Source organism: Thunnus thynnus, chromosome 15 (genome assembly GCF_963924715.1).
Source record: "Thunnus thynnus chromosome 15, fThuThy2.1, whole genome shotgun sequence".
Lineage (NCBI taxonomy): Eukaryota > Metazoa > Chordata > Actinopteri > Scombriformes > Scombridae > Thunnus > Thunnus thynnus.
This window is the reverse complement of record NC_089531.1, coordinates 21,605,413-21,621,382: the sequence shown is the minus strand read 5'-3', so window position 1 is coordinate 21,621,382 and position 15,970 is coordinate 21,605,413. Positions and strand designations below refer to the sequence as shown.

The following is a 15,970-nucleotide window of genomic DNA, read 5'->3' as shown; positions in this document are numbered from 1 at the left end:
CACCACTTTAAAGCTGTTTTTCCATGATGGGTCACAGGTGCATGTTTGTGAGTTACGGGATGTGAGCATCTGCTAGTGTTGTGAGACAGATCACCTGGAAGAGTGTAGAGCGGCGGTCGGTTATGGCCAACACTGCTGACATCCAGGTTAGAGCTAAGAGAGGAAGAACCACACAGGAGCTCCACAGAGAGGCCCTGCCAGAGAGAGAAAGAGAAAGAGAAGGAGACAGAGAGGGGTAGAGGAGAAGGAAGAAGGAAAAGGAACAAGGGGTTCAGTCTCAAACCAGACCAGCCAACTCTGACAATACACATAATTCCACCTCTCACACACAATCACACACTCACACATTGGTCAAAGGTTCAGTGGTGGGTAATTTGAGACTGACTGACACACTGAGGTTTGTATCAGACTTAATATTCTGACTGAGAAGTGGAAGATGATGTGTAATCATGTAGATAGTTACGAGACTGACAATTGCTCACAATTACATGGTTGATGCACACTAAGTGTCATGCTGGTGGACTGTGAGACGATCGACATAGGCCCAACAGGGAGAGGGGGAGACAGGCCATTGACAAGTACTGACACGTGGGCTTCTGAGGAGCGAGTGTGTGTGTGTTTGTATGTGTGTGAGTGCATCTGTAACTCTGTGGAGTCAGACACCAATTTAAAATGTTCATGCTGTTTGAGCACATATTCATGGTTTTATAACCGTCAGTCTGACAGACGGACAGCTCTGTCTAACTGCTGTGAGAAATACGCCTGTCCCTTTAGAGGTGTGTGGCCAAAGGCAGTGAATAAAAAAAAAAAAAAAAAAAGAGCAATAAAGCCGAAGCTGTGCTGTCCTTTTGTTAATGTGTAAAGTGTCCAGTTGTTTCAGCCGTACACTGTGGTTTACCGTCCCTTACCGCATGAGCAAAATATCAGCCTACATTCTATGTGAAAAAAGACAACACTCCAATACTGCAAGTGTACCTAAAAGTCTTTTTCTAATGAGCAGTTCATTTCAAAGTGCTGCAGAGTCTTTTGGGAGAAAGACAAATATGAGGAAAGCTTAGAATTGCTTTGTCACAATTTTTAAAATGGTGGTTATCTCATTCTAGAAATTCGTTCCCCAGTAACAATCTTTAAAGGTTTATCAGGATGTAAGACCAGGCTTAGAATGTAATAATGCAACAGAGAATGAAGGAGTGTGTAGCAGCAGCAGCAGCTTTTAAGCAAAATTCTTGTATTCAAATTTCAGTAAATACAGAAATTTACACTGTATAGACTGTCTGATTGCATTTCAAATGCAGGATTTCTGTAAGCAGATAATGTGAAGGACCTTCCGACCTAACAGCATATTGCAAGCAGAAAGAAGTGTAGCAATGCGAATATAAATGGCCACATCTAATAATAGACTCTATATGCATTCAGTAAAGATGTAGGTGGATCTGAGATCAGCAAAGCTACAGCACCAGTCAATACTTTGGGATACACCTTCCCATTCACTTGACTGAAATAGTGTGTCAAAGTTGTTACTGCAAATAGGCAATCTCATCCCATTACTTTCCAATCACAGCATCCAATTATGCAGCAAAACAACTAAGAACAGAGTTTCTGCTTTAAACAGAATGATTTTCCAAAATAAACACAAAGCCATAATGAAAGCTTTGCACAAACTAGTTATCCAAGTGTAGAGTTAAATATGCACAGGATTGTTTGTAACAGTAGGAAGGACTTTGATTCAGAGACTGACTGCACTGAACCTAAAACCATGACAATGACTCTGTCATTCAGGGAGCAAAAGTCCAGACATTTCAAATGTTTTAAAATGACACCAACCAATAGGAGATGGTATTGTGACAATACTGAAGTGAGTATCATATAGCATTTCTGGAGGAAATAGTGTGTGAAATGCCACAAATATTAAACTGTGACACAGCATATTCCAATGTGCTGTGTCACTTTGGTGTACCATTACCTGCAGTACATCTAACCCTACCTGCTCAATCACTTTTCAATTGGTTTAAGGGATACCCAATATGATGTAACTTTAAACCTAAATTATGTATTACTTAAATCAGCATATATCAGTAACTTCATGTCCCTGTATTGCTTATGAGGGATCACTGAATCTGATTCATAATGTTATCTCCAAAAACACTGGTTTCTACACCTCCTATCATGCTATATAATGTTGTTAGGCCCTAACTGGCTGTTAAATGTCCACATCTTTTTAACTCCACACCCCAATTTTGTAAATCTGCTACAAATTTGTGGTCTCAAAGCTCAAGTCGAGATGCAATGTCACTTAAGTAATTTTCTCAGACTTGACAAAGCTCCCTACAGAGCCACAGAGGACATCGTACAACTGTTTCACAGGCTGTGTAACACTCTTTGTGACTGGTAAATTCACTTTGACATGTAAAATCGGTGAAATGCTCCTTTTACAAAAGAGCAGCACATATCAGAACAATTAGGAAATACATTTTGTCCCAGATTTCTCTGAGACATATTCAGGAACAATAGATTAGAAATCTAAAAAAATACTATAAATATTGATTTAAATGCATGCAGCTCTCATATATGTAATGTTGTTAGCATGTCTGTTAGATTTTCCTCATTCCATTATTTAACGCAATGTGATATTTAATATATTCAATGTAACCACCAGTTTGAAGTGATGGAAGAGATGAGAAGTTTACTACATAAGATTATATAATGAGAGCCAGAAAATTGAAACGTTTAAAGGTGTTCGACAGCAACACAGTTTCCATAATTGACAACCTTCCTCACATTGTGCTACCCTGATGTGTTAAGACTCAGCGAAACTGCACCATAAACAAGTTAAAACAAGAATGATTCACAAACACTGTTTGACACAGGTCAGGTTTGCTCTGCATGGCCCAAGGAAAATCCTCTTTGGATCAAAACATGCTCTCATTAAATAGTGGCGGCTTGCAGTGCAGGTGTTTTTTCCCTTTCATTAGCTTGTTGTTTTTACAAGTCCGAATGTCATCCTGCATCATTACCGACAGCCAGAGATTAAAAGGATGGAGAGAGGATGGTGGAGAGTCAGAGACAGACTGACAGAGAGGAACAGGGAAAGAGAGAGAGAGAGAGAGAGGTAGAAAGATGACGATGGACTAACATGGCGCTGCTGGCAGTAGAGCTGGACAGAGCGGTGCTCGAGATCACGCCACACTTGGAGCATTTCAGGAGCAGTCGGCTACGCGCCTCCGCTGGGACACTTTAGGACATGTGCGCGCACACACACACACACACACACACACACACACACACACAACCATGTGGGGAGGAGGGAGAGGGAGTGGGGGTGGGGGGGATGTGTGGTAACACAAGTTCCAGTTATGACAACAGGTGAGTGTGCAGGTGTCACAGTTGCAAAAGAACCACAAAAAAAAGAAAAAGAAAAAATGGACACAACAAAGAGAGGGAGGGGAAAAGAAAAAAAGGGGTGAGAGGTGAGGGGGGGGAGAAAAGAAAGAAAGGCAAATTAAAACCAGATCTTAAAAAGTAGCAGCAATGAAAAACAGTCAGAATACAAAGACTGATTTAGAGCAAGTAGAGAGAAAGTGAGAGACAGACATTGCAATGTTATAGCAGAGTCATGTGGATTAACAGATTACAATGACACAGACAGGAAATACACCAATCATCTTATGCCACCACAAGTGTGTGCTGGTGTGTGTGTGTCATTTATCTGTACATGTGACTGTGCACAATGAAGCTTTATCAGGATGTGAACAAAGAAAAGACTTTCCTTTGGTTGTTTATTTACAGTTGACTACTCAGAGAGTGTGTGTGTGTGTGTGTGTGTGTGTGTATTGTGAGTCGAGAATGATGGGGCCATGCACCTGCTATGCTACATAAGCGTCCCATCACAGCTCATTGCCTTAGTGCCAGCCACATCCCCACGGCTTCATAAGGAAATACATTATGCTAATGACAGCCTGTCCTGTTAGCAACGCTGCTAACTACCGTTCGTGGGAGTGCTTAGACATGTGTGTGTACTTCTAAACACATGCTTCTGAGAATCTGAGAGGAAATGTGCTTAATACTCGGATAACACCAAGGACTTTGTATGTAACAAAGAAGGTTAAACCTGTTTGTGTGTGTGTCTTTGTGTATGTGTACTTGTACACATTAAACGATTTAATCTCTGTTGTATCACTGAGCAACAAAAGCTAATCAATGCCCTGGAGAGCCTGTTAACCCTTGCAGCAATGCACAAATTATCAATTTCAATTTGTGCAAGAGACAGACACTGGAGGAAATGTTATGAGAGAGAGGAGAGAGAAAAAAGAGAGAGAGAAAACAATGGAATCAATACATATGGAAATGAAAACATGGATTTGGCTTCGAGAGCTGAGGAAATCTCCATTTGTGGGATTAGTGTAGATGATGAACAACCCCCATTTCAGTTAAAGTAATGTTGTAGGTGGGTGCATACGCATGTATGTCTTTTATGTATGCATATATCACGTGAGCGCATGTTTGCTTTAAACAGAAAAAAATCTTTATCTCATAGGATTTCAATAGTGTATAAGGCACATAATCCCAGTGTTTACAGTATGTAATTTAGGTTTCCATCTGCCATTGATTTTCATATCCACCGTATTCATCTGTGTCTCATAAAACTGAGAAAACTAGATGTAAGCCATATGTACGTGGAAGTGGTAGTAAAATGCTGTTAGATTTCACAAAGCAACAGAACATAACAGATGTCTTGTCATTTTGTTGCCAAATTGGATTGTATTTTGTGATGATTTATGCGGTAGACACAGGTGTACAAGTAGGTGTCGTGTTCAGAGACCCCTGAAGCAGTTTGAGTTAGCTGCCATGAAAGTGTCTCTCTGAGTTTGTGTCTGACAGAGGATAACATTTATTTAATGCAGCAAATTTAAAGTCAGTTCCCACCAAGAATTGTGTGAATGGATGTGTAAGTGGTGCGTTTTTTTTGCAGGAGCTTGTGTTAATGTCTTTTGTGTGTAGCTATGTGTCTGTGTGTGTGTGTGTGTGTGTGTGTGTGTGTGAAGTGCTCTGGGTTGAGGAAGTTAACTTACCCCGCTCGCTGCTTTTTAGACTTGTCTGAGATGCCGTCTCGAGACATGAGCTTGTTAAACACCACAATTCCGATGAGCATATTCACCTGAGGGAGAGGAGAGTATGATCAAGATTGCAATAATAGGTTGCCAACAGGGATTCGATTTATGCACTGTATCACAAGTTTACTTCATATTCTTTAAAGTTCCAGTTGATTGAAGATGAATTTTTAATTGTCGCACAGACTGGAGACTGAAAGTGACAGTGCTTTCGCTGTCAGAGCTCCGAAGCTGACTTGCTCCAATGTAAGAGAAACATTAAGCTCATCTCAAAAAGATTTTAACCACAGCATGCATTCGTTTTCTAGCTCACAGCTATTCTTTGAAAATCTACAGTGTTTGGCCATGATGAAGAAACTGATGGCTAAAATGTCAACAAATGTCTACATTGACTCTGAACAGTTGGTTACATAAATAAAAGATTATGCTGAAGATGCAGGCACATAAAGGGAGGCATACATTTTTAATGATGCAATTGAAGTTTGTAATGATTTTAAATCTTTTTTCACTACCAACAAAGGCCAGATGGTGCCATTAACACACTAAGTTACACAAACACATGCAGCTTTACATTTGGCCAATTACTCATGAATTGTATGATCTAGAAATATTTTTCCTCTTTGCATCTGGCCCTCGATGCTGGTGGCTAGTTTCAGGTCTGAAAAGTGAAGGCAAAGCAGAAGTGCCTTAAACTTGCATTCTCTCTAATGGCTATCAGGGGGTGACTCATAGAAGTCTATGGGAAAATGACTCTTCTTCTCACTTGATTTATTATCTTAGTAAACACTTTCCTAATGAGTTTATGGTCTCAATCACTAGTTTCAAGTATTCTTCAATACAACATGATGTTCATTTTGTAAATTATGGCCCCATTTAATTTAAATTTGATGATAAAGCAGGGTATGCTTTAGGGCACAGCTACATTGTGATTGACAAGCTGCTACCACTGTGATGATGTTGGTTAGGTAACGTAAACATGGCGCAACCCCAGATTCACAGGGTACAGGCGCAATCATAGTCGTCACTATTTCACAGTGTGTTTTCAGTTCATGAAAGTTAATTGTAACATTTTGGTTGCCTAAAAAAGTCTCGTTCAGTGTTTGGTTGACTAAAAGACCCTCTAAAGAGTCGGATGTTCACTTTTTCTGGTAAGTACATTTTGTTTTAACGGTATTAAACCCTTTTTCGCTAGCAAAAATTAGCATTAGCATTATCACGTGCACCGTGCTAACCAAGCTACCAGCTAGCACTAGAGTCAGCGCCACCCTCTCGTCCAAATACCGTCACTTCTCATCACTTCTGGCTCCAAAAATCCAAGATGGTGACGTCAAAATGCCAAACTCGAGGCTTCAAAATGCGAGTCCACAAACCAGCGGGTGGCTACGTCCATTATTTTCATACAGTCTAAGGGCACAGCCCTATCCCCAAGAAATTACATTTATTACAACTAAATTGTTTGTTGCATTAGCAGACAGAGACTATGATCTTTCCCAAACATTAACCGAATGCTGCCAGTGCCTGAACAATGATGCTGTCGTTTCTACTAGCGGATACTGTGCTGCGAGATTGAATTTTTTGGTGGGGAAAAAACAGAACTACATTGTCTCTGAACATCTCACTCATACATTCATAATCAACATTAGCATAAACAATATATTTTCTCATTATGCTGAGAGAAAATGTAATTCAGCCAGCATTATGTTTCTAGCAAAACATATTTGCTGTTGCAACTTAGTAATATATGAATGAAATTTTGGCATTGAGGGCAATGTTGCTAATAAGTACTCAACGATGAAATTATGTGCCATCTTTGATTTAAAAACATCCCCTCTCGATCCAAGTAATTCACATATTTTGTAACTTTAGCCTCATCTCTTTTTTTAATTTAACAGTAGTTTCATAAGAAGATTGCCTCCTCTCCCATGAGTTCATATTTTCATCACTATTCTTGTTGGTTTCTGCATGCGTGAGTGAATGAAATGTCTGAGTTTCTTCTGACAGCCACCCATGACTATGATATGACAGCGTGACAGTCCTGGATTAGCGTTATTAATTCCTGCAAAACACTTTGTAAACCCTTCTTTTAAGTGCTGCACTTAATACGCAGCACTCAACATAATTATCTCTCCAAGCAGTGACTTGTCCATTTGTGGTGATTGCCTTAAAAACATATAGAAAATAAATTAAAAAAAATATATATATATATATATACTGATTGCATCTCATCTTGGCTTCTGATTTGAGCCAAGGCCTGATACATTTAGACCTCTTCCACTCTGAAATCCTGCCCGTCTGGGAGATTTGCTATGCTGTTGATGTGTTCCTTATAATCCTGATTTCCAATATTCTCGACTGCACTCTCACTCTCGCATCCTCTATGTTTGGCTATTCATTTGCTTGTGTTCATTTGGATTTCAGAGGTGAGATGCCTTACTGACAAATGTCATTCACATTCTTGTACATACCTACACTGTGAATGCAATGTATTTCTATTCTTATCAATGTCCTAAACTAGTGTGGTGTAAAGCAGTGGAACAGTTTAAGTCTGACTTTGATGTGGTCAAATTAATTTTCAGTTTTTGCAGCCGGATTCTTACTTAAAGCATTTTACTTGGGAACAGCTACGGTGTATCTGGCAGCTTTTACAATTTGCTAAAAACTCTCTCTCTCTCTGTCATCTCCTTCCCTCTCATGTGTGCGCCTCTGCTGCTGACAACTACCTACGATTTGCCAGACTGTGAAAGCGTTATTGTCATGCCAGTCATGTCTGGCCCCAGCTCTGTGAGTCAGCATCATCCTGCTCTGCTATTTGCCCAAGGCCAGGTTCATTAATTAGAGAAGAGTCCTGTGGGAAGGTCTGTGTTTCTCTGCCTGACGTCCCACTCTCATTACAGCTGTTTGTTAGAGTGGGGCCACAGCAACAACACTGGGGGGCCGGGGACCATCACGTAGCAGCTGGGGTGCACAATATACATCGACATTGTGGAGGCAGAAATGGAGGAAAGATGGAAACATACAAACAAACACCAGACAGTAAAAAACAACTTATAAGGATAACAGTCTTTTGATTTTACCTTTAGATACTAGTAATATTAGAAACCACTATATTATCATAATCCTGAATATTCAGCACTATATAATCCTTGCATATATACTACAGCATGAACAACCTGTCAAACTGCCGTCCTCTCGTCAGGAATTTACTTGAACAACATGCATATCATTCTGCACACCTGTGATGCTGTCCGATCCGTACTCTTCCTTCCTGACATGTACCGTAAGTGTGCGAAAAACATCAAAAAAGAAAACCCTGATGCATGCATGAGCACACACACACAAACACATACACACACACACAGTGACAACAACAACAGCAGTGGCTGGCAGCAATTACCAAACTAAAGTTTAGTATCCCATCCATACTTATTAAGCTTAGTGGTGGAAATATCCACCCAGGGATTCATTTAGGAGAAATCAGCAAATCCTAGAAACAGCCACATACAGCAGCACACAACAACAGATGATTAAAACACCACTGAGATGCAATCAATGCACTCAATTTTGCTGTAGAACAATATAGTTATATTTATTTGTTCATAAAAACGTCTGTTTTATAGCAATTGGCAAAGGACCTATTATTATGGTTGCAGCACACACTGATAGTCACATATTTATGTTTGAAAATAACTTATATATATAAGAGGTTTTGCCTTAAGTACATTTGGTACCATGACTCATAATTTGAAAGTACAAGAGTGAGATATTTGGCTGCTGGGATAGATGTAGAATTCAGTCCAAGCATGTGGTGCATTGCCAGGAAACACTAGTCTGCTGGAATATATTTTAGTCTTTTTTTCTGGGCTGACATTTTTAACTCAAAGATCAAAGTGCTCAGCTCATCATTTTGTCGTGTATACCCCGGGTGTGTACGCACACGTGAGAGGAAAATCTTAAGAGGTCGATAAGCAGGTGATTTAAAGCTCTGCGCTTTGAGGCTAATTTAGCAAAAATATTTGTAGAATTATGCAACATGACCAGTGAGAGAATGAGTCTGGTTTGACTGGACATGAGGGCTCAACTGGTGAAGAGAGAGTATGTGGTGCATACTCACCAAAACAATGACAGCAGCGGGTCCAACAAAGGCATAAAGCAGGCCACCCTCTAAGGATAACCAGCAACTAGAGGAAAAGAGCAACAATAAAATGTTTCAAGCACTAAATAAAAGAATTACTGTTCTGTTAAACATGGCTTCACCACATTCCAGTCTTGCATTTCACTTGCTGTGAGTGCCAACTACTTAACCACAACAAGTACACAACCAATTAAGGATCACATTTGCTTGAATTCCCTGAGTGAGGGATAAAGCAGTCATAAAGTGCTCGTTTCAGTAAATATTGCCCTCAGTGCTGAGCAAATTTATTATGTACTGTACATTACCTAAAACATATCCTCAAACTGTAAACGGTGTTGTGAAATTTCATTTGGTGTGAAAGCTATTGAGACTTAATGAGTTTAAACGTGTCCTCCAGTGATGTCATCAGAGCATATTGAAACCCATCCGTTGTCTTAATTGCATCCCAATAAAAAAAGAAAGGAAGCAAAAGATGAGAAACACATGACCCAAAAGCTAATATACACTCCTCATATTAATGAGATGCTAAATACATTAGGTAAAAAGTGAGAGGGAGCAAATTTGTAAACATATTCTGGAGATTAGTTTTAAATTGTTTTCATTGAATCAATTACACCATTGACTGGGTATGAAACAGTGAGAGAACTGTGTTTGTCTGTATGCATTGCCTGTTACGGTAAGTCCAATAGTACTGTCAATTGTGCTTTTATTTATTTTTTTACCACAACATATATGCCACCTCCAGAACACAATTTCCATAACCCACACAGTTGGTCTGGAATATGATTTTTGACTCAATATAAATCATACATATGCATTGCACTTGATTGCATACATGCTGTTTGGCGCTGTTCATGTGACATTTAGACAAACATTTGCCCCAAACCATTTTTTCCTCACATGTAAAGTGAATATTCTTGTCAAATGACACTGATTTTTCTTAAGGCCCTGGAATTTTTTTTTTTTTTTTCAAGTTTACAAGTTTTCTGCCTAAGTGAGAATAATTTTTGTTATTTTACTTGGGAGATTTCTGCATTTTTTGTTCTTTGTCCCCGTCACTGGTTTGGAGAGGGCGGGACTCAAAATCTCATAACAATTGTGGGGTTGTTAATCATGTTCAAAACCATCAAACCACTATTCTGAAGAAGCAGATTAGATGAATTTTTGACTGATAAACTCTTAACAAATAAAACTTAATGATGGTTTTCCTACTTTAAATTTGATTGTTGATTATTTTATATATACGATTTGAAACCTAGTTTTCAGGCACTACTGTGTCCTGAGAGGACTCTCAGCAGCATCTCTTCTAAGACTGATATTAGTAACAACACGGTGTTGTGCCCATAAAATGAACACATACTGAGACACAGATGTGTTCTGCATTTTGCCAAGTTCATGCTGGGACAGAGTTCAGCGCCCCTGTGACGCAGAATACATGTCACACAGGGGAATAAAATATAGATGGATGGATGGAAAACAGGCTTTTTTGTTGATACAAATAATGTGAAAAATATATTATACATTCAGCTGTTCACAGCAGAGGTGGATTCACTGAATAAATGACCACCTCTGTCATGGTAAAAAAAATAAAATTGTATAAAATAATATGATTTTTTTGAGAGAAACCTTAGCTTGAAGTCTTCAAGAAAAGAAGGGCAGGTGCACTATTTCACAGAGCAAAGGGAAAACTCATCCAAACAAAAATTATGCCTAAAAACCGGTTTCCATGCTATCCAATTCAAGTTGTGATTGGTGTGTGGGGCAAGACAGTTGGTCCAGATGTGGTACTCACTAGCTGGCTGTGCCGTAACCTCTTGCTCGGGTGAAACCCACTGACACTGCTACAACTAGGGCTGGAAGACCTGCAGATGAATAGAAAGACAGAGAGAGAGAGATCAAAAGGGTGAGAGAAAAGATAAAAGGAAGCCTTAATGGGGACAACGAAGCACGTTGGCCAAATAAGATTCTCCAGTGTGAACAACTCCATACGTCTCCCTTCCATTCAAATGCTAAGCAGCCATGCAATAGTGTGTAACATGTGGATATGTGACTGATTGCTCTGTCGGTAAGCTCCAGTGCTCTGCATGTGCTTCTTGACACAAGTTTCTAGCTACATGTATGAAAACTTGGCTTAGATCACAGCCCTGTTTTTCAGAAGTATTTGACATCTAGTCTGTTCATCTGCGATATATATTACGCTGCTATCAGTGACATACACATGCAGCACGCCTGTGCATGGGTATATATGTGGGTAACACTGTGAGTGTGAGAGCATATGAGACTAAGAGAGCGTTTATCAAAATGTGAGGTATAGCTTGGAGTGGTCAATAAGTCATTCCTTAATTAGCTAAATCAAGTGATTTGTGTGTGTGTGTGTGTGTGTGTGTGAATGAGAGAGAAAGAGAGTGAGACTGAGTGTCACACAGCACATGCCAGAAAAAGAAGGAAATATGCTGGGCCCATAATGAGCTTGGCTCTGAAATATTCATGTAATTAACAAAGCTGTGATTATGGCTGCAAATGAAAAGCAATTAGAAAAAGTCACATTAACATTAACAAATAAGATGGTGGGGAGCCAGGCCGGTCCACTAACCGCATGCACAAAGTTTCAATTAGAAACCAACAACATCAATCTAGCAGTTTAGCAATATATAACACCGTTTAAAAAAAACACACACATACCTATACATCACACATACGCACTCTTCTGCTAATCTATCACAGATCCAGTCACACCCCAAATCTCCTGTTTCCATGGTGACTGATTTCAATCACATAATTTGGGGAGAAAATTGCAAAATGGACGTGAGGAGGATAAGCTCTTTGATCCCCTCCACTCTGAGCGACTGTTTCATGCTTTTCATGTGCATCAGTGAAGTGCATCCCATAATTCTATAGCTATCACTGCATACATACCCTAAACACACACACATACACACTCACACTGTGTCAGTATCTCTCAATCTGTGACTGTACAACAGTCTATACATTCTCCCTCCTCTGTATCGGTTAAGGGCATCAGTGACTTGGCAGATTAGACCGGTGGGATCGATATCAAGTGAAATGAACAAACGGTGTGTGTGTGTGTGTGTGTGTGTGTGTGTGTGTGTGTGTGTGGTGATGTTCGGGGTGGGGGCTGCAGTTGTAATTTCTAGGGCTATCTTGAAACATCTTGCCAGTGTTGTGCAGATGTTATCATGTGTTTTGATTATCCTCTAACATCCCTGGTGCCTGTTGCATCAGGTTGTGGTGCATTGAGTGGACAGAATAATAGAGTGACATACAGGCTGAATGGAACAGAGGAGTGAGATGACCTTTTCTCTCAATGTATGGTGTGACACCCTTAGTGTGTATTGCACGTGCAGATTCATGTGCAGGTATGGCTGCATTAGATATGATTACTTTAGAAACTGTATTGGATGCCTTTTGGTAAATTGAGTCCTTGCTGAAGCAAATTATAGTATACAGCAAGGAAAAATGGGATACAAATGGGAATAGAGCAAATGAAGGTTTTTAAGCATTATGCTGGCAACAATTTAAACACTACAACATGATAATCTGTTACAAAGTCATGGAAAATATGTCTATCTTGCCACAGGTGGAGCAGCGATTTTCAAAGCGTGGAGGTTCTTGGGGTGAGACGTAAGCACTGCAATCGGCCCCGCTTGACCAATAGGTTTTCACGTATGGGGAACTCAGTTTCATTTCATCAATGACTACCTCAGGAAAAAGTGGGGGCGAGGGGGTGGAATCATGTTTCCGTTAAGGTGTCGCAACACCCGTAACACCCACGGCTGCGGCAACGCGCTCGTGTCTTGCTGCTCTTCATAACCAATTCATGTCACACAACAGTGGTTCAATCAGCGCCCAGTACATAAAAGCGTCCTTATTTGCTATGTGGAAAATTCTCTGGCACACAGAAGCAGTTTGCATTTCCAGTAACAGCAACAGCAGAAACTTTCATTAGAGCTAAGTGTGATAGTGAATGCATCTAATAGATACTGAATAAAATGTAGTAACTACAAAAATTCAAGCCATTACCGTACAGTCTAAAAAAAAATGCACTGGCCACAATGATTGATGACGTGTGATCTCTGGGAAACGCAGAGCAGAATACCACACCACGTTGATGATGCTAATAATGATGTCATCATGTGGGGGGTACGCAGCATGCTCATTTGTGCATGCACAGACATCAACAGTCATGCAATGGTAATTTCATCAACCAAAAGTGTGCTAACATTTCTTTTACAACAAATTACAAGAAAAAATGAAATTAAACCTAAATGAAAAATTTAAGATAAAAAAAGCTGAGACAAAATGTTTTCCAATTTTTGCAATCAATTAAAAACTAAACACTAATTATGTTCTCCTGAGTAGTAAAACAGTATCCTTTGCTGCCAAAACTCCTCTTCATAAGTTGATTTAGCTGCTTGACCTGTTGCAATCATAAGTAGCATCTTGCATTTCAGTAACGTTACATCTCTGCCTTCGATGTTAGCTAACCTTGCTGGTTCTTGTTAGGAAAACAGTAACAGATTTATGGATCCACAGTTCCACTAAAATTAGAAAATAAGCAGCAACGCAACAGCTGAGATTAAAAAAAGAAAACATGCCAGCACACTGACATTTACAAAAATGTATGCTAACATAACATTATCTGTGGGCTGTGAATGTAACGTAAACATTACTTTCAGCTGTACAATTTTTGTGTTTATTTGCTATCAGCAGGAATAAGTTCAGGAGTAATGCAGGCTGTTAGCCATCTAAATCTACCCTTAGGTGTTGACTAAGAGAATATTACAGCATTAATGTTACTGGATATTTGAGCAGCTGTGTACAAATAGCCAGAGTTTAGAAACAACATCTTTATATATGGAGGAGAGTGAGTTTGTTCTATAACCACTGTGCAGTGACATGGGCAATGTGGGTGGGAGCTATTTCAAGGCTTACAGGTAAACAGTGCCTTCTCCGCTAACCTTGTGATAGATGGGAACAACACCTGTAACCATGGTAACTGTAAACATCAAAGATAGCTACAGCTGTCACCTCAAAATGCTTAGAACACGATAAGGTTTAGAACGCATGCCAAAAATGAGAAATATCAAAATCTAAGAATCAGGTGCCAAAATTAACACTGCAATCATGTGTGTGAGAGTGCCAGATATGGTGCTTGCGGTTGCTCACCCCAGCCGAGGCACAGAAAGCGCTTGCGAATAAGTCGTGACCTCATTTTGCCGATGACAGCCAGGTAGGACTGCCACGCCTCTGTCAGCACCCAGCAGAAGGACGCCAAGAAGAAGAAATGCAAGAAGGCAGCAGTCACAGTACAGAGGCTCTAAAGAGAAAGACAGTCCGGGAGAAAGAGACAGAACAGTTGGAGACGTTTTACGAAAAAGTATAAAAAAAAAAAAGATGTAGATTTGTGAGAGGTGTCATAATGAATCAACTTGTAGGGCTAGTCAGAGGAAAGTGAAACCTCTGCAAAATAAAGAGGACAAAAGGAAAAAGGGAGACAGAGCCTGATAAAGCACATATTGTGTAAAAGAATGGGACTTCAACCTGGCTTTGCTGTCTCATTTTGACTGATACTGACCACCATACAATGCAGCCTTGCTTAGTCAGAGAACTAAGTGTTGTGTGCCAATGTCAGCCTTCCACTTTGAGAACGCCACCGCTTGAACTCTGGCTACGGTTGAACCCTGTGTTATTTTTGACCGTTTTGTTTCTAGGTATTATAAAAAGGCTTGGTTTTTAAGCTATGTTTACTGTAGAAATCCAGTTGAAATGTGTGTGAATATAATTTTCTGCATGCGTTCTATCTGTGCATCACAGCACCTTACCTTGCTAAGAGTCTGAGATTGTCCCACCAAAATCAATAAATTGGAGGCCAGGATGGAGAGGCAAAAATTCACCAAGATGATGGATCTCTCCGAACGGATGTACCTACAGAGTACAGAGAGAGAGAGAGAGAGAGAGAGAGAGAGAGAGAGAGAGAGAGAGAGAGAGAGAGAGAGAGAGAGACATGTGAGATAAGTGTTAAGTGTTAGTGACAGATTGACGGACTGAACAGCCACTTTTTTGACATTGCAGAGTAATTAGCTTGATTTTTACCATCTATCATGTGTTACCACAAAACTAATCACCACCCCCTGCTGTACTTGAACCATTTATTCCTTATTAGGCCTCACTGGTATTTGCGCGGGGGATGTGTGAATGTAGACACATGCATGATACCATCAAGTGTGTGTGTGTGTGTGTGTGTGTGTGTGTGTGTGTGCATGTACCTCCAGAAGGCAGCATAGATTAGCAGCAGGATAAGGAGAGCAGTGCAGGAGACTCCACAGCCCACCATGAGGGGCACAGAGGGCATGCTGGTAGGACCCATGTCCTGAAGAGAGTGAGAAAGAGGGCAAGAGGAGAGACAGGGAGGAGTAAACGGACAGTTAATTATCACTGCGAGGAATTATCTGACAGAGGTACCTCGCTTGATGAATCCTTTTGCTTTTTCAACGAGTGACATCTTATTTTATTATGAGAGAAAAAAACTATTTGTCATTAATGTAAATGTGTCAGTGAAAAGACAGAGCGTCTTAATCTTCTGTAATGTGACAAATTTGCGAATGAAAGTGAATACGTAGGCGGTAGTTATACGAGGGATTTAAATTGCATTCGTCAGATTTGATTGGATCACTCACAAAGTGCGTGTGGCCTAGCGAATAAATCACAA

The 15,970-nt window shown here is 40.1% G+C and overlaps 1 protein-coding gene across 5 annotated transcripts in view; it reads right to left on the bottom strand.

The window, feature by feature from the left end:
* The window catches only part of adgrb2 (adhesion G protein-coupled receptor B2), a 203,265-nt gene that overhangs the window by 33,179 nt on the left and 154,116 nt on the right, over positions 1-15,970 (bottom strand). For 4 of the 5 annotated variants that reach the window (XM_067611336.1, XM_067611338.1, XM_067611337.1 and 1 more), the window contains exons 18-25: positions 15,528-15,631; positions 15,084-15,186; positions 14,428-14,578; positions 11,033-11,102; positions 9,220-9,286; positions 5,070-5,155; positions 3,134-3,232; positions 95-194 (exon numbers count right to left, since the gene is read on the bottom strand). In XM_067611336.1, the coding sequence (XP_067467437.1) occupies positions 95-194; positions 3,134-3,232; positions 5,070-5,155; positions 9,220-9,286; positions 11,033-11,102; positions 14,428-14,578; positions 15,084-15,186; positions 15,528-15,631 (780 nt within the window). The remainder of the gene's footprint in view (positions 1-94; positions 195-3,133; positions 3,233-5,069; positions 5,156-9,219; positions 9,287-11,032; positions 11,103-14,427; positions 14,579-15,083; positions 15,187-15,527; positions 15,632-15,970) is intronic. The other variant, XM_067611339.1, reaches the window with a different exon arrangement.